General features: G+C 36.4%; 1 protein-coding gene across 1 annotated transcript in view; it reads left to right on the top strand.

Annotated features, from left to right (window-relative positions):
• Positions 1 to 1,549: 1,549 nt before the first annotated feature.
• Positions 1,550 to 19,916, top strand: part of LOC122829370 (membrane-associated guanylate kinase, WW and PDZ domain-containing protein 1-like) — a 60,886-nt gene continuing 42,519 nt past the window's right edge. Inside the window, exon 1 of the mRNA XM_044113905.1 lies at positions 1,550 to 2,594. Within this exon, the coding sequence (XP_043969840.1) occupies positions 2,297 to 2,594 (298 nt within the window). The 5' untranslated portion in view covers positions 1,550 to 2,296. The remainder of the gene's footprint in view (positions 2,595 to 19,916) is intronic.

Below are 19,916 nucleotides of genomic sequence, written 5' to 3'. Positions count from 1 at the left end.
TTGCAAAATACACCCATGGCATCTTATCAGCTGTTAGAAACAACTGTTCATACTTTAATTTCATCATACTGGACTGATCTGACTCTTTATTCCTTATTACGTCAGGACTCCATGTTTCCTGCTTACAGATTGTCCAAACTGCTGCTGCAAGACTGGTCATCAAGATGTAATTTTCATGCATTTTCTGCTTCAATTTAAATTAAATGTATGATGTCACAGTGAAGTTCTGATATGGAAGCTGCATGCATTAACTAAGTTATGCATTGGGTGGATTTTAAGTTTGTTTGTCTCCACCAGAAGACGAAATGTTCAGCTCAAGTTAATCATAGTAATCATTAATTATAGTGAGGCAATGGAGTGAATCATAATCAATTAACATCAGCGATTAATGTGTTTGTTTGAATAAAAGCTGGTATGATCAATTTAAATGGACAGCCAAAAGAGAGTCACTGCAAAAAGATGTTCCTCTTGTGAAAAAAGATGTAGAATAATTCCATGTCTTGCTTCGGGAAAAATGTAAAGGTTTAAAAGAGTAAAATCTCATATTTTTTAAGAATTATTATCTTATTTGTAAGGTGTTTGCATGTCCAATTGATACAGTTTTGCACTTTAATTTTAGCTAAAATTAATGTGTTTAACGTCCATGTAGTGAGGTTTAGCACCCAAAAATGAGTCACACACTGTTTCCTATCATGGTAAATTACTTTTATTGATATAGGAATTTTTGATTTTTTTGGCAGAACTTTATAAACATTTGCATCAGTTTACAAAATATTCCTATGAATTAAACAAAGAAAAACAGAAAAAAACTAATTGACCTTTAGGATAAATAATCAGCCTTTTATTTACTTTCCACAGTCAGTCCACATGAGCTTCATAAACCTCTTAGCGACAAACATGCATAAGAAAAATATCAAAAACCAGACACAAAAAATTGTAAGGCATAAAAGACGTGGCTTGCTCAGGGACAGTTTTTAATTTAAAAATGGGAATGTCGGAATCTTATTTCTGTAGATAGGAAAGCTATAACAGAACCCCATTTTATAAATCATAATTTGAAACAGTCACATACTGTCTGTTGCTACATTTATTCTGCACAAAGCAAAATATGGAAAGATAAAATGTATTATTATTATTAGTAGTAGTAGTAGCAGTAGTAGCAGTAATAGTAGTAGTAGTAGTAGTAGTAGTAGTAGTAGTAGTAGTAGTAGTAGTAGTAGTAGTAGTAGTCGTGTCAGTTACATTAAGTGAGTTCTGATGAGAAGCAATCTGAACCTTAACTATGTTTTAATTCAAAAATATTACAGTTAGTATAATTATTTTTGAAAGATCAGCTCTTTCACAAGAATTTTAACAAAAAAAATCTGTGAAAATTACTAAATGACAGAACCAAAATAATTTTTCAGATTTTTTTAAAACACAATTTATACATTTTCTTAAAAATATTCATAATTTAAGAGTTCCACCCCAGGATCCCCTGGAGGTTGTCTGAAGTTTATCTTTCCCGGATGAAAAGTAATTGTTGTTTATGACTCACTTCATGACGGTGCTGGACTAAATGGGCGGGTTTGGAGTTTGCACCTTAACAACCTCCATAAAGCAGCAGCTCGCGCGCACAGAGGCGCTTGGTGTCTGCGTTTCCATATTTTGCGGGTCAGGACAACAGCCTGCCGGAGTTCCCGTGGGATTAAACGCACGGATCCCAGTAATCCGCCCTGAAACGAGAGCTGGCCGGCGGGAGGAGCTTCAAAACCTGGCAGGTTTGGGGTTGGCTTGGAGATTTCCTCGTGGAGTCTTAGCGTGACGCATGCGCCTTCCGCCCTATTTCTCCATCCCCACGGCACAGAGGGTTTTTGAAGCGTTACCTGCTTAAAGGCGCCGCTGGCTGTCATACACAGAAGCTTAGTGATCGAGGTTCTTTCCTCGTTTTCCCCTAAAACAGAAAGTTTTAAAAGGAAAACAAACATTGTGTTATTCTAATGAAAGAGGCGGAACTGTGAGATAAATCTAGAAATAATTCTATGGGGAGGGATTAGATCCAATTACGAGGAATAAGAGCGTGTGCTGCTGCTAAAGATGCGGAAACAACAGCAGCTGTTGAAGTCTGGAGTTTCATCCATGTAGAATGTATTCGTGAGCGAGGAGCAGCATGTCCAAGTTTAAGAGTAAACATGTTCGAAGTTGGACTCAAAGGACATGAAGTTGTTTTTTGCGTGGGATGTCCTCCGTGCTATGAATCGTCTCATTCTTTTTCCACTCTTCGGAATTTACGGGTTTTCTTTGGAGCCTAACCACCATGTCAAAAGTCATTCAGAAGAAGAACCACTGGATAACAAAAGTGAACGAGTGCGCGGTCATCCGGGACGAGAATGGGGAGCTGAAAGTGGAGCTGCACGGTGGAGCGGAGAATGGAGAGTTTGCATACATTGGGCAGATCAGAGAGGATGCTGTGGTTTATCAGGACGGGAAACTGTCTGAGGGAGAACTGCTTCTTGGAGTTGAGGGGCTGTCAGTGTCTGGATTACCTCTTTATGACATCTACACTGTAATCAACTGCTGCAAAGGACCTGTCAGGTTAAAAACTGTTCGTCAAGGTAAGTCCTGACGTAAAAATCACAGGCATGAATCCAGGGGCGCCTCCAGAAAGTTTTGATAGGGACCAAATTTTTTGGTGATACATGTAAATCGAAAGCCGACTACAATTTATGAAGCATATGTTTCATATGTTGTTTAGGTCCTATTTAAAACAACAACAACAACAACAAAGAAACAAAAGATAAATAAATCAATCTAGCTGTTTTTATGTACCTTTTGAAAGCTCTTCAAGGAGGGCAGCTCATCTAGGTAATTTTCCCTTCCATGGCCATAATCAAGAAATGGTAATAAAAAAACAGCACTAAAAGCTTCCCAGAATGTGGCTTAAGGTTCCCAATTAATGATGTTATGTCTGGAACAGTGATCTCTCTGGCAAAATTGCATAACACACTGTCCAGCCAATTGGACATGAGTGATGCAACGTCTAAAGCTCAAATTTAAGTTCATAAAGAATTTAAGAAATTTATACAATGGGCTTGAGAAAATCTGGAGAAATTCTGTTGGGGAGCTAATAAATTGGCACCATATGGATGGATTTAAAAGTGCAAGCCAATCATTCCTGTTAATCACAAAGACGCAAGTAACAAAACTGTGACAAAAACTATAATTTGTTGCACTTCGATATTGCGGCATTCAACTACTTCTCTATTCCAGCTGAACATTGTTACAAGAATTTGCAGAGACATGCACAAGCATAACTCTTTAATCAGAATTGGCTGCTTTATGTTAACAGCCATGGAGTAGCTATGCAAGACTCACTTTCTTTCCACATAACCAGTCTGTTTCACTGGTGAGAATCTAACTCAGGGGTACCCAAAGTCGGTCCTCGAGGGCCGACATCCTGCATGTTTTAGTTCTGTCCCTGATTTAATGCATCTGGATAAAATGATGGCTCGTTAGAAGGCCTAAGAAGAACATTGACAAGCTGAAAAGGTTGTTACAACCCCCAGGGAGAGAACTGAAACCTGCAGGATGGCGGCTCTTGAGGACCGACTTTGGACATACCTAGTCTAACTGCACTACAGTAATATCACAGACAGAACAATTTTCTGAAGACATCATCTATTCTGTCACTTAAACTCTATCACTCCACTTACAGTTAATTTCAATCAGCAGTCACATTAAGCTAATGCCAAAGACATTGGAAATGTAAGAAGGAAGGAAATACTGATTTGCTTTTGGATTCCACATAAAACAATCACTTATCTTTATTTGGCTCAGACACAAAGGAAAAAAAAATAGTAGCTAAAACTACTTATTGTCACAAAACATTCCTGGGGAATGGCTACAAAGGAAGGTTGCTGTTTTAATGCAAACTGCTGATATTGCCCTTAAGCTTAAGATTTCTGTATTATTTAGAATTCTTGAGGCAAAAATGTATCAAATGAAAAAGTACGTAAGCGAAGCCAACCTCCTTACTCCCGATTACATTCTCAGAGTTCATTGATGTTTTCTATGTTGGGTAGGAGTGAGGTAGAAGCTTTTACTCGCTGTTCTGCTGCCAAGAAGCATAACCATTTGACATATTCCTGTTGAAATTTTTTTCGTAGTAATCTGTTCTGTGAATCCCATGACAGATTTCCAGATGTTACTGACATAACATCATCATACATATATGGTTGTAACATCATGTATTAGTTGCTTTTAGTTTATATATTTTGGTGCACTTGTAAATCCTCATTATCTTGCTTCATCCTAAATTGTAGCATTGGATCTAAATGAATTGGATCTCATGCATTCATTGCTCTTCCTGGCCCAGAGGCAGTCAGACATAATAGCTGTGAAATCCTTAGGGAATATGTTTTTTGGTTGCGTTGTTGCAAATAGCACAGCATTATAATTTACAAACAGTTTATGATGTGAATGAAGCAGAGAAGTGCTAGTACTGCTGCTCCTCCCTCCATGGCAGCCTGGAGTAAATAAGCTTTGACATGAAGCTGTTCTGACAGTCATCCTGCCCTCATTTGTTCGACATTGAGTGGGTCGTACTTAAAGGGTTACAGCTTAGACCACTTACTCCATTATTAAAGCCATAATTGTGTCGAAGCAATTCACCACAGTGATTTGTGATTTAAGACAGACCATGAGTATCTGGAAGTTTCTCTGCCAGTGGCTGACAGCATGTTTCAGAATATGTGTTTTTGTGCAGTTTGTGTCATGTGGACCAAAAGCTGTAATCTTATTTTCCGATGTTGCATGCATTTTGAAATATCAGTCAGCTTTGGTGACATCTATGAATGTTGCCTTCAATAGATGGCCTGCTCAAAGCTTGATTTTGCTTGGAACTTTTCACTTTTTGTTTTTGCTGCATGATGTGAGGGTAAACTGTTGCCCATCACAGCAAGACGCATCTAACTGGGGGTAGTTGTTATTGTGCAGTTCCTTCTTGTGTATTGAGGCAGCTTGACCTATTGCTTCCAGCCTGCTGCAAGTGCATCTGTCTGTTAGATGCTCAGAGCGAGAGCAACTCAGCCTTAAAGATACTATCCTGTGGTCAGTGTGTGCCTTTTTTTCACTAGGAAAATGTGCATTCATTGTAAAACACAGTGTGGTAAGGAAGTGTGGGTTTCCACTGCACAATTTTATAAGCATATAGTTGTTAAAAAGCCCTGAAGAAAAATATTTCTAAATTTTCTTTGTGTGTATTTGGGTCAGTTGCATCACAAAAGGGTCAAAGATTGAACTAACAATCTGCCGTTGGTAAATGCTATAGCGGACAAGAGATTTCTGGGAGATCTGAAGCATTCAAGTTGTTTTTCAGTTGCAAGGGCTTCAGCGTTGTGTGTTTGAACCAGAGTTGACTCCAGTGAACCTCAAACCAAAATGGATTCTGCTCTGTGTGGAGATGTCATGATCTGTCAAACTGTCTTGTGTTGTTTTGTTAGTTTTGTATGCAAAGTGGGTTACTGTTTGCCATGCCCTGATATTGTTCTTCTTTTTCTCTGCCCCCCTTGCATCCTTTCTCTTTTAGTTCTGCATCAGTTTGGCCAAATTTCCCTCACCTCCTCAATTTGTTTCTCACACAGCTGCAGCACACACCTCTTACTCCTCTAAGAAAGGCTGAAGAAGTTGAGAGAAGTTTAACATTCCAATAGTATTATTTAATAATAATGTTGTGGCCATTTATGTCAAATTTTTGTAAATCATAAGTTCTAACAATTTACCTTTTCTTAGGACAGTTTAAATATATTTAAGTTAGTTTAGAATCAAAATATGTAAGAAATTTTTCTATTTTAATTGCTTAGATTACTTTGGAGCCTTTTAGACCCTCCCATTAATTTAAGTGGTTAAGAACAGAACAGATGTCCAGTGTGATGATGGGAGGTTTTTGTGAAATGTTTGGAACACCTTTTGAACTTGAAGCATCAGATTAAGTAAACTCCCATTTTCAACTAAGTTTTAAGAGATTTTTAAGTAATTGTTTTGTCAACGTCTTTGCAATAAATGAAGTATATTTTTAAAATTTTTTTTTCAAACAATCAAGTCAGAAGTACGTCAAAGAATCAAACCACATGTTGACACCCTTTTCTTTAACATTGTTTGTTCTTGAACTAAGAAGGCAGTGACAAATACAATAGAAATTTTAATGGAAACTATCTCATATTTAATACTGACCTTATAAATGGCATAAAGGGTAGTCAGATATATTTTTTGTCAGCAGTTTTATTACATAGCACCTGGAACACAGGATAACCACCTATCATAGGCCCTTTATATTGCAGTTAGGGCTGTGAATTGATATTTTGTGCAGCTCTATGTTTCTTAATCATTCCTCCTCAGTATTTAGTGTAGTATATTCATTCCAGATGTTTGTATTTTATGGTTGGGTTTCCAGCAACCAAAAAATCAAGACAAGTGAAACAGAAATGCACAGTGACACAATAGAACTGTAACTGTTTATTTCTCCAGTTTTAATTTTTAATTCTTATTCACTTCTGTTCATATCTACGGCCTTGTAACTCTCCCTCCCTCCCACTTATTTTCCTAATGTTTTTCTGAAGAAGGAAACAATGTTGTCGCTTAAAAGTATCTGACTTGAAAGCATTAACATGTCTTTATGCTTTCATTCAAATTTGGTGGAAATAATTTAGTAAGATTTGTGATAATAAGGGTTCTACTGCTTTAAGGCAGAACGCTCCATAAGGAGTGCAAAATTTTATTAAAAATGTCCAAATACAGGGATAAAACAAGACGAATACAAATCTAAAAGAACAACGTATTTAAAACAAAATTGATTAGTCTCCTTATGGATGATATGATTTCTGGGAGTTGAAACTTATCTATGACTGTAGAGTTCATCGCGATTAAATTTGAATTTCACAACAAGTTACCAGGACAAACAGAAAAACAGATGAAGGTAGTCTGTTTTTTCAATGATGAAGGTTATTTCAAGGGAGTTTGATTAATTATATGCTGAAAAGTCTGTTGAACAGCTTTACTTTACAGCTTAGGTTTTCTGTTTCCAGTATTTCACTTCTGCTGTGTCGTGCTTGTTCAAATGGAGTTTCTCACAGTAACTCTTGCTGCATTTGATAAGGCAAGCAGCTACTCCTATGGTGGAAAATCATTAACCATGTTATATAACTGCTGTTTACAGTAAGTGCAGCATCTTTGTCTTTGTGTGTCATGTCCACAAAGAATATTTGACCTCTGGAACTTAAGTTTCACCACCTGTAACCAAAACATCAAACTAGCACTGTTGCGTACCATTTATCCAGACCAAGTTTGTCACATAATTTTATTTTAGCATCCATTTACAGTTGTCTAAATGTTCTTTCCTTCAATTGAAAAGCTTCCCAAGAAAGCAGCAAAGCTCTGAGCAGTGACATAAAGGATATCCTTGTCCATCTGTCATCAGTTTCTTGCATGAGTCAGCAGATTTTCCTTTTCTAATTAAAGGAGAAGGATATGCTTTGACCGTATGAGCGGCTCACAAGACCTCCTTTGTGCTTTGCAATCTGCAAGGCTCCCATGCACAACCAGGAAGGGTTTAACTATGCAAGCTGTCCCAGACCAGACGACAGATCGGTGAGACTGATGTGATCACTATCCTTTCTTTTCCAAACAGATGTGGCTCATGTTACATTGGCCTGCACCACCTGACTGCTGTAGGTGGAAATGGTATCGGTGTGTGCAAAGTAGGCCACTTAGTGCTGTGATGCCTCACAGGTGTGTTTCTTTGGAAGATAAATGCAGACTGAAAAGCAACATAGAATTGTGTGCCCTTGTTGTACTGACTTTAATATTTTGTGATTTGCTGCATGTTTGTAGTTTGACCACATATTCAGATTGATTGCATAGTTGTGACTTTGATTATTTATATAGAGCAACAAAGATAGTTCTGCCACCTGATTGGTTTGTGAATTTTATTTTGAAGTCTTCTCTTCAGGATTCAGATTCCATATTAGAGGTAATTTATTAACAAAAATTAATGACCAAACTACTATTATTACTTAAATCTTCAAAGGTTTTGTAGTGCAGATTCTGATACATACAATATTTTCTTTTCTGTCACTAGGACACTCCTCCAGGAATGGACTGCTTTGACATTCTCTAGAAAAAGAAATCATTGAGTTAAAAACATGGTCTTTTATTGCTTTCTTTTTGATTAATGTCACTCTTCAACTAGGCCTGTGACAATAATAAATTTTGCTGAGTGATTAATTGTCTTAAAAATTATTGCGATAAACAATAATATTGTTTGAAGACCTTTTTACACTGATTTAATGGAAATAACATAACAATGCATGCGATTTCCTGCCAAAGATAAATACACAGAATAAACAAAACAATCAAAAATAAAATGGATTCTCAGTCTCCATTAACAAAACAATGTGGTAGAATAAAAGATAAACAAAATAAAGCCAAAGTGAAAACGAATACTGCATTCAACCAAAAGAGTGCAGATTATGGAGTCTGTATACTATATTGCCCTTCAGTAATCATTAGATTTAAATAGAGATGATTGGCACATCGACTACCTGATGCAACAGTTCACACTACATGATTTTTTGCCACAATTTTCCCCTTAAGACAATCTTAGAACGTTGGTCATTTTAAGATTGTCGATTGTGATTTTGTAACTGATCATCCTGTGTGGTGTGTTACGCTCTGATCTAAATCAGGGGTTTTCCACGACTGGGAGCATTAACACAACCTGTTGAATGTGACAGGTAGCCAATCAGAAAGCGTGGATTCTCCTTGTGCTTTCTGGGGGGAAATTACAGAGGGGAATCCCAAACAGCTGACACGGCCAACCCGAAGTCCAGCGGACATTGGAGATGATATGTGAAAACAACATTAATGTTTATTCAACATTTCCTGCAAAGAATATAGAAATGACGAGGGGATGAGTTGGAGTGAAATTGCTGCTTCATTTGGTAAACCCGGTAACTTTTCAGCTGTCTGTCGTTAACGTGACATAAATGGGTTTTAATGATTTTCATTCAGTCAGGACGTTACGCTGACACTAGAACCACATGCATTGCAGGTAGATTGTAGTAAAGCATTGATTAATGCCTGGTTTGAAAATTAGTCAACTGAACTTGTAGCCATTATTTTGTGCCCATTGTTGGACACCACACTGCATGATCAAACCGTTATACCTAGGATTTCTGTGAGCTAAATCTGTCAGGTTTTGAAAATGGGCCGACAATCGGCTGACAGCTCTAAGATGTGTAGTGTGCGCTGGGCATTACACTAAGGAAATGAGGAAGGGAGGGTCAGTGGAGCGCACCGGAGTTGAACCTTTTTTCATTCAGTGTCATAAACAGAAATAGAAAAAGGCTGGGAGAAACGATAAAGCCGATAACTAAAATGAGATTGATAGTTTTAATTTATCCTGCGGTTAATTGATTTATTGTTTATTTCGACAGGCCTATCCTCAGCATATATAATTTTTTAATATCTAACTTAAAATATAATGGAATATCTTTTCCTTCCCAGACTGCTGTCACATTATATCAAATAAGTTTTATTGTATTCACACACAAGCCAAATTTATGACAGTCAGGTTAAAGTCCAAAGAGGGAGTGTTATGGATCATGTTGACTCCTTTTCTTTATCATGATTAAATCAGTTTCAGTTAAAACTTTTATTATTGCCTTGGGTGTCTTGTGGTTTCTATTGATGTGTGAATGATGTGCAGCAGGTAGCATTCCATGGTGTATACTTATTGACGTAAACAGTGTGTGCTCTTAAAACTGAAAGGTCCCACAAAAATGTAAAAATATGTACATAAGTTTGAAAAGATCCACTGTTGAACTTTCCTTTAGTTGTTAAATTACTTTGGAAGCTTTTATCCAGGAGTTTTTTTCTTCTTTGTGACAAATGGACAATTTGACATCCTGAGTCCCTCCTTGAACCCAAACTCAAATAAAGGAAACCAGGCCAGCTCTCTGCATACCGTGGATTCCAGAGAGTTGGGGCGTTCACTGATACATAGTAGAATTTACACAAACAGTCCTCAGTTGTATCTGCTTTTTCCCCTTACTTGTGCCACAATTTTCTTGGTTTTGTCATCTTCCTTACTCCTAGGGAGAGATTTAAGAAGTATCCCTTTAATAATTCAAGATTTTATCCTGCTAAGGGAGACTCAAAGTGCACACCAACATTGGGGTCACTAAAAAGCTGGGATTAATCAATAATAGGATTACTGACATATGGGGAAATAGATTTGTTATTGCTGTTAATAATAATGATTAAATGCTAACGTTAATTTTGTCTAAAGTTAAGATGTAAGAAATTGAGAAATTATCTGTTTTAACTAAATCTTTTAGTTGCCTAGGAACATTTCTCTCAAGCCTAATATTTAACAATGAGGTTCCTATATAGAGACTGGGTTTTATGTAAGGATGCATGTTGCTCTGTGGAATCATTAACTGAATATTTTCCATGGAGCTCTTGCATCATTGTATCATCATTGTTTCTATTGCAAGAAAATAATTGGGGTGGCTCTCAGTGGATAAAATAAAAACAGATAATTCCACTTGGACTTTGAAAAGTGACACAAGTATATTTTTATTTTGACTGGTTGTAATGATCTGTAGAAAAAGCTATACAGATATAGTTTCAATTATTCTAGCGTTTCCAGACTAGATAAATCTGAGTGATTTCTTCCATTTGTTTTTATGTTAAATCAGTAGCTTTTGGGATGTTTTTGAGGTAAATAAGGTTGATTATATAAAAACCTTTTAGATCTTTTCTGTAATGGACCTGTTTCTGAAAGCATATTAGCTGCCATTGTCAAACAGTGGTTCTCAATAAGTGCTAAATGAAAATGCAGTGCATCAAAAAAATATTTCAGTGCTTCAAGTCTTTGACACAAGCTGTATCAAAGACTTGGTAAGAATACTACAAGATTTTTCTCTCTCCTTGCTTAAGTCATGAGATATGACAAAACAGCCAGCTTACAAGATGAGACGATAAATTTTATTTGGTTTGAGTATCAGAAAAGATGGAATTTCAGCAATGTTGGAAAAACAGTAGAAAACTGAATATTTTACTGTAACTCAGAGGGGATGAAATTAATAATTTACTTAATTGATTTACACTTATGGCTGACTTACTTCAAGGATGACTTACTTGATCCTTGATTACGATAGCCAAAGATTCCTTGTGAAAACTCAGAAGATGTCGAGTTAGAGTAGAGCCTCAGAGATCAGTTTATCTTAGTCTTTGTTACTCTCTAGGAAGGAACATGTCTGTTTAAAAAAGATTGCTTATCAAATAAATTTGCCCATGTCTACTCTCAGAACAATAACTATAAAGTTTAAAACAACTGGGACAAACAGAGCTAAAATAAAGTTGCATATTGAGACAATAAATTAGGCCAACATTGGGCATACATTTTTAATTGCATAGAGCAGAGGAGAAAATATTGACTGTTGCTGAAATTTATGTTTTTGAAAACAAAATAAATATGATTAAGAACATGAAAAATCTATTTTTTGACTAAAAGTAAGATTTATGTTTCACCACACAAGAATGAACTTGATTTTATGGAATAGCTAAATGATCAATTAATAGTTTTTTAAAAGAACAAGCTAGAGATTCCTGATTCCACACAATTATAATAAGTCACTTAATGGTCTTCTTTGTATTTGAAGTACATTTTTCAATGCCTGCATGTTTTAGATGTTTCCCTCATAACTGATTAACAGGGTTTTGCTGTGTTGCAATCATTTGAATCATGAGTGGAGATGCAGATAAACATCTAAAACAGGCAGGGTAGTGTGCCCTGAGGACCACAGTTGAGAAAACACTGCTTTAGTAGACCTGAGACTGGAACAAATTGATGGTCTAGGTTAATATTAAACCACAGTTTACATGCATTTATTTGCCTGAAGCTGGATTATTTTAGTTGTGCAACTACTGTGAGTCAATTCCTAATGAAAAGCACTGGTTTTAATTTTAAAATCTATTTGTGTTCTTGTAAATATCACTGTTTGTTGATTTATAAACTAACAAAAGTATTTTAAAGTGTAATTAACCCCCTTATGAAAGCACTACCCCGGTCCCTGACAAAATTTGAAAACTTGCAGCAAAGTGGGCGGAGCCAAGAGACACGGAAAAGCACAACCAAGTGTGGTGATGAGGGGAGGTGTAAGCGGTGGTATCGCTGGATTTGTCAGTTGTTGACTTTCTAATGTATAGTCACTAGAGATGACTTTACATTAGAAAGTCAACAACTAATCCAGCGGTTATTTTTTTTCTTTCTGATTTTAGAGACTTTTACGGTATCAACACTGTGCAATTCGACCGCAGCCCTGCTCAGTCCTGAGCAAGGGCGTGAGTGCTACTGTTCTTCCCAAGTGGGAAGATCTATTTTTTTTAAAGTAATTTTGACTGATTAATTCTCATCCGACTACGCTCACTATGTGAGCATAAAATGTTCACATAAGGATTTCTCATCTCTCACTTTACCTCTTACTCTTAGCTTCTAAATTTTAACATTTACAGGTAACTCATAAGCTCTTAAGGCTGACCCGACCTGGCAGGATCTAACAGTATGTAAAACATTTTATGCACCATCATCAACTGATATTCTGAGACAGATGTTTACACCGCTTTCTGTTTAATCTGTAAGCATGCTTACTGTATGTAAAACATTCGGCTGTTACAACCTAGCTTCAGCCAGTGTGTTATTGCTGCTAATGTCACACAACGGTGCAGTAAGTGCTACAGAAAAGCCACTTTATTTTAACTTATCCCTTGTTTTTCTTACACAGCACACCACTCATGCTGTTAAAAGTGCATGAGGCTGTGAAGACTTTCTATTGGCAGTACATGGCTTGTTAATATTTAATGAGTTGCCAGGCTGTTGCTACAGTGCTGCAAGAGATTAATTTGCTCAGACTGTAAAAGCCTCTATAATTTCTACATTTCTCTGTCAGGATCATGGCTTACTTTATGGAAAGAAAATAGCAGGGAAGCAGAGGATGAAGAGAAAGTGTAGCATGGGGAGGAAAGGCTGTAATAAATACACATAAAGTCGGAGATGAAATTTAAGGGCATGATGCAAGGTGACATGAGGCACTTTTTTCTGGAACATCCTCAGAGAACTGTTAGTCATATCTGCTCTGGTACACAAAGCTTAGGTTGTGATTTGTGATTTGGTTTTGTAAACACTAGTCAGGTTAGAACTGTGCAGGGGGACATTGAAGCATTTCTAGTGCAAATAAATTAATCATTCCTTTCTGACTGCTTTTATTTAACATATGTAGATATTTGTAATTCATACTGTTGCAAAATAGTATATTATTAAGTAGTTTGTTGATGATGTTGCAAAACAAAATGTGCTTAATATGTTTAATTAGGTCATTGTGATATTCCAGTTTCCTCTGTTGTTTTCTTCTGTTACTTTTAAGCATGTTGTCCTTGTGAACTATGGAGGCAAACATTCTGTTTCAGCTTGTATTTTTTGTGAATTTTGATATTATTATTATTCATACTGCTAAAAATAATTTATTTTATCCAAATAGACTGATCAGGCAAAACTCGATGAGCTCCATTATTCCAGTGGGCGGTCTCTGTTTTGTTGCAGAAACCACCCAGACTTTTCAAGATTTGGACCCCCACTAATTTCCAGAAGACATGCTGTGGTATTTGGTGCCAAGATGTTGTCCTCCATGGATCTGACTTGCTTGTCCAGCATGTCCCACATATGTTTAGTTTGTGGTGGTTCAAAGTTGTTGCTGTGCTTCTCACCATTTCTTTGTTCCAGAGCGTATCATTCTGCTGAATGTCAACAAACAGTATTTCCTTGATAGGGTGGACATTGTCTGCAGCAATGTTTATTTATCTGGTACACATGTTACATCCATATATTGCATCCTGGTAAAATGTGCAAATACACTCGGCCCTCTACATGGTTTAAAAGAAAATGTGTTCAGTTGGTCCAGATCAGATTCTTCCCAGTTTGTTGACCCGTTCAGTGCTGGACCACATGGATAAGCCCTCCCTCCTCACATTTAACCATTGTAATCCAGCCCATGGACTCCAAAAGACATCATTTTGAGTTCTGCTAAAGACATTTATTTTTGACTCTGGCATCAGCCATCTATGGTGTAGTTGTTGGAGCAGCATCTTGTCAGCTGAGAGGAAGTGGCTAGATAAGCTCATCGGGAAAGCCATTCTTCAATGCAGGTGCCAGGAGATAGAAGAACTGTGGCTAAAATAACATCTCTGCTGGACAATGTCACCCACCCCATGAATGAAGCTGTCGCTGAGAGCTCCTTCAGTGACAGGCTGCTGCATGTAATATGCAAAAAGAAGCACTTTAGGTGATCCTTCTTCTCAGCAGCCATGAGACAATATACTCATCCCTTTTCCAAACATACTCAATAGGTGTTTACATCTCTCTTGTTTATTTCAAATAACATTCCTGCTGTTATTTAGTGAAGCATATAAAATGATTTATATTCTGTTCTTTTGGTTCTATTTAAACGCTGGCCCATTTTTCCTGCTTCTGAACACCAACTCTGAAAACTATCCTCTTGCTGTCTAATATACACCACCATAACAATTACCAAGATAAAGATGAGATGTGCTAATTAGTTCAGCTGTCATAATGTTATGCATGATTGGTGTACCTGTTGGATAATAAAAGGAAAATAGATTTGAAATTTTATTGAGGGTTTTATCGAGTTTTGCTTTCAATGGATATAATAATTGTGATCCGAGAGAAATACGTGTTGAGTTAATGACTAAAACAGTTTTAAAGGAACATAAAATAGACTAGTTGGAGAAGTGAAAAAACAGTTAAGTGAACTGTGACACAAAAACTTTTTTAGCCAAATTTAGATGGAAAAGTGAATGATCTGTTGATTGGCTCTACCTGCAAACAAACACTAAATCTTTTTTTTACACCATCTAAGAATAAATGGTGGATTCAACTTTATGTCTACCTCACAGATAACTTAAATGGGCTTCCACTTGTTTAAAATAGATGAAATTGTTGTTATCTGTTCAAGTGAAGAATAATGTTTAACACTTTATGTTTGTCTGCACTGATGCTTCTCATTAGGATGTTTTTCCATCAGAGCTAGGCCATTATTAAACCCACAACCTTCATTGTCAGTAATTTAGCTTGGTCTGCTCCTCCTTCCTCAGGGTTAATGGCCAGGCTAAGTTACCCTCACTGTTGTATTATAATCTTTCAGGACATGCATTTTTTCTCATTCAGTTTACCTCCTTTTTCATTCTCTTCTATTCCCACATCTGGTGGATCTCAAATTAATCCAACTCCATGAGTTTTAAATATTATGAATTGTTTAATCAGTTCAGGTCTGTTTTGTTTGTCAGGTTTGTTTTGTTTTGTTTCTAATTATGAAAAGATACATAATTACAGATTACAGCATACTTGATTTAAATGCTGGAATTAAACCAGTGTGCCACAAATTCAAATGAAATGTTGTTGTAACTCATATTATGTAATTTGCTCCAAAAGGCTGTAGACTCTGAAGTTTATGGACAGGAAGGATTTCCTATAGCAGGCTGTATTACAGTGACTCTGTAGGAGCACCTGATTGAAGACATTGTCTTGTTGTATAACAGTGTCGTGAAAATGATGCACATGGTTGTGCCGGATTCTCTTGATTTCATGAAGAATCCGTTTTTTTGGACAATAATCTCCAGATTTTAAAGAATAGTCCACAGAACCAGCCATCTGTATCAGGTTGCTTACACATTTTTAAGTCCCTGGCTCTGATGCTGCTGCTCCAATAAATGATGGGAAAAGAGATTGCCCTCTCCACAACAAAATGAAATCTGCAGCTTGTTGCTGCAAACACTATCTGTTATTTTATTGTATTAATAATTATATTAAAATAGTTTTTGTTTATATATCTTCTTTTAAACCCTTGTATAAGTTATGTTTGTAGTGCTGCTAACACATGCATATATATATATATATATATATATATATATATATATATATGAGCCAAGTTTGAATCTGCAGATTCTTTTCCCCCTCTTTCACCTTAAACGTGGTGAAAAAGTGAAATCCCACCACAGGACTGATGACTCAACAGGTGAAGACAGTCAAACACCCTTATTAAATCTGTGTAACAGTGTGTTTGGGTTTTGTCCCAGTGCCCTTACTGGCTCCTCTATTCTCGGTCATAAATTTGCAGGTTTCGTCAGATGGAAGAAAGCCTCATCTAAATCAAAGCAGCTTTGCAGGAACCACCTTTCCCCATTTGTTATTCTCGTCACTGTTAAGATATTTGAAGTCTGCTCCATTTCTGGTATTCTCAATTAGCCACAGTGTGTAAGGAAAGAAGATCCCAGCACTGAGTGATTGACATGGTGTAAAGAGATTTAAAGACCAGCAACATTTTGCAGCTGTTCTGGTCAAACATACATCTATGTATTTTCAAATACAGAGGAAATATAAAGAATCCATCTCTCAGCAAAATCCATGTGTTTGGTACCTTAGCAAGGGTCACCCAGAGGATTGTTATTTGTTTACTGTTTTTTTTTTTTTGTTTGTTTGTTTTTTTGACACTATTGCATATTTTAGTTCTGTTTGAACACAGAGCCACATAGCAAAATAGGTTTGAGGTAATAACCTAGTCCAAGTAAAAGTTTAATCTGGTAAATGTAAGAATTTTATACAGCTTCAAAGAGAATGTAATCTTTTATTAATACTAGGGGTCCACAATATTAGATTATTATTGCAATATCAGTCATGATTTGGGAATTTTCTTCTTCTCTTTCTCATTGTTACTTCCATCTCTTTGTGACTTTTAGCATTTTGGCAAGTTCTTTTTGTCTCCAGTTTGAGTATCTACTGCCATCAGATTCTGTCCAACTATGTTGTGCAGCCTTAATTATTATTTTTATTTGTGTTCATGATTAAATAAAATTAAAAAAAATTCACACAGTTATTTCTGTTAGTAGTACCTTTTTCTTGTTTCAATCCCCATCACAACAATCTTTGTCAAAGACCAGACTTAACTGCTGAAATATTTTGAATGACAGACAAGGGTACGCTAATGGTTTCTTCCATTGCTCCCCAATCCTTCCTTAAACCATAAACACTGACCCTAATTGAAGCAAGTTGGGCCTGTAGTGCTTTAGATGATGTTCTTGGTTCTTTTTTGTATTTTAGTATCCGACCACTCTTAGGAAAGCTAACCACTGTCCTTTGCCTGTGAATAATGGTTCTCATTGAAAACAACTTGGTAGTTTTTTGGATTTTTTTTTTTTCATAGCTTACTTTATGTAGTAAAATGTTTTATTTAATTGATTCACTATTTGTAAAGGTGTCCTAAAATGCTCCAAGGGATGAGAACACATCCCATAAAGATAATCATATCAGACTAAAGTACTGTTCAGGTGATGACCAGTATCTAGCTCTATTTAGGCCTTCATACAAGCTACAAGTCTATTTTTTAGTTAATTAAAAAAATAGAGAAAAAAGGAATTCTAGTATTTTATATTTAGCCCTGTTCCTAATATAGAGATTCAGTCTGAGGTTGTAGATAGTACATCAGTGTGTTTAATCACTACTCTGTCACTGCAAATAGAGCATTCTGACCAAAATATCTCCAGATGACTGATTTTTAAAAAGAAGGCCAGGCGCAAATAAGTATTTTTAGGCAGTGTTAGAAGATGTTGAAAGGCACATCTCTGTTTCTGCTGTTTGTCAGAGTTACAACTGGTATACAGTACGTAACCACATGGGATGGGACTGTTTGTTTGCCTCCGGCTCTTTGGGCGGGGGGGACTGACCTCGAGCTGCAGCTGTTTATCTGAAGTTTGCAGCATCTGGCTGTTTTGAAGGGAGTAAGGGGTGTTGGGGAAGTGGGGACGACACAGAGGACAAGGGAAAAACTTGAAAGAGGGATTATTTAATGGGAAAAAAAATCTTGTGTAAAGACTAAACAGCATTTGCCTAAAGCATTCTTTTTTATTTTTGTTTAAAATATAGTGCATCTTTTGCGTCAGATGCTTTCACTGACATATATACACATTGAGATTAGCAGAGTGGATTTAATGCTTTCTTCAATTTTGATAACCCTAATCTGTGTTACACCATCTAATGAATAACTAACTGTGATGTTGATTTGTTTTATCCCAAGGATTTTATCTTGCACGATAAGTTATTTATGTTAGTGAAAATGTTCTTAATACAAGGCAACAATCGTTGCCCGTGGGAAAAAATTATTAAAACATATAAAAAGAGAGCAAAAATAACAGCGACACAAAAAAAAGCAACACAAACATGCAGCTCTGGACAAGTGTGGTCAAATTTCACATTATAGTGAAATTTGTTACTGCTCAGGTCCCCCCTAAACCTGGTGACCATCTTTAAGGGCGGTTCAGATTGCCAGATTTCTGGTTGACATATACGCTAGTTGCACCCATATGCAGATTAATCTCAATACAATGTAAAATTGTTGAAAAATTAATTAATTTCAGTAATTCAACTGAAAAAGAGAAAGTTGACTTTTAAACTTCTTGCACACATAGGGATGTATTTTAGTGTTGTGATGCCTGTGGTTCGCTGTTGGTTCTGTGTTTCAGGGTTTAGTTTCTTTGTAGTGTTACTTATAAACAATAAAAAAGGAACCTCAGTCTTTTTCCTTTCCCCAAATTTTCCTTTAACATGCTTGGATAAAGAACTCTGTGATTGACCATCTTCTGTCTTTTATTGCTTATTCCCCTTGTGGAATAAGCCATAAAATCATTTTCTCAATGATTATGTAAGTCTTATGTGATGTTCTGGTTTACTTTGGGGTTTAATTTTGTGTTAAATGTGTGGTGAAAAAGTCTGTTTCCCATCTTGCAGTTTCCTTGTGGCTTGTTTGTAATAGTTTCAACAGAAGCGATTTAAAAATAACAGAGGGTAAATGTTTCTGGTTACAATAAATACTCTTTTCCTATGTTGGATCTTGACCTGTTTGCTGATTTGAATATGGCTCGGTAAGCATTGGAAATGATCCATTCATTTTGGTGTCTACTGGCAGATAGGGTGGATTTCTTGCTACTGCTGTGTAGGATTTAAGGAAGGGGATAATTAATCTGTTATGTAGCCATATCTATAAATATATTAGGGAATATAACAAGCTTGATGATACTAAATCCTACAAAAAAATCTTGTTGAAGGGGCTGTTGCATTTCTTGTCGTAGTGTATCTAAACATGTTTGTGTCGGAATGTAAAAAAAAAAATGAAGCTGGGCCTGTGGAAAATAAAGCCCTTTTGTATGTAATTTTGTATGTTGTTGGCTGAATACTTCAGAAAACACACATAATTTGACACATTGAAATTAGTGAGTTCTCATTTGCTCATACACAGTGTCTGCATGGTGTAGTTATACATTAAGTAATATCATTATTGGGTCACCGGTTCGACTGTTGTGCATCAGTTACATAAACTATGTAAATACGGATGTCCCATATACATACCAACTCCCTCATGAGGATTGTATTGTGGATCCCATTAGGGCTAATGTATATAACTAAAACTGAAATGAATAATAAAATGATTATGCTAGCGATGTTTTCTTACTGTACCAGATTCTGGAGTATCGTTTTCATACAAAAATGTTATCCTCAGACAAGATAACTACAGTGTGATGAGGTTTCTATTAAGGTACTTGGTAATTCTTAGAGAAAAGATGAAGTAGAAAGTAGAAAACAAAGACAGAAACTCATCTTATTTTTCATGCTATTGTAAGAACTACTCCTCATTACAGATTGCTGCTCCAGCAGCATAATGACCCCTTCTCTTCTTGAATGACCTCACTGTTCTTTCTCCTCTTATGGTCTGTGCCTGTGTTCCTCATTTAATGACATATCGGATGACTTCCAA

Source organism: Gambusia affinis, linkage group LG01 (assembly GCF_019740435.1).
Source record: "Gambusia affinis linkage group LG01, SWU_Gaff_1.0, whole genome shotgun sequence".
Taxonomy (NCBI): Eukaryota; Metazoa; Chordata; class Actinopteri; order Cyprinodontiformes; family Poeciliidae; genus Gambusia; species Gambusia affinis.
This window is presented reverse-complemented; position numbering and strand designations above follow the sequence as displayed.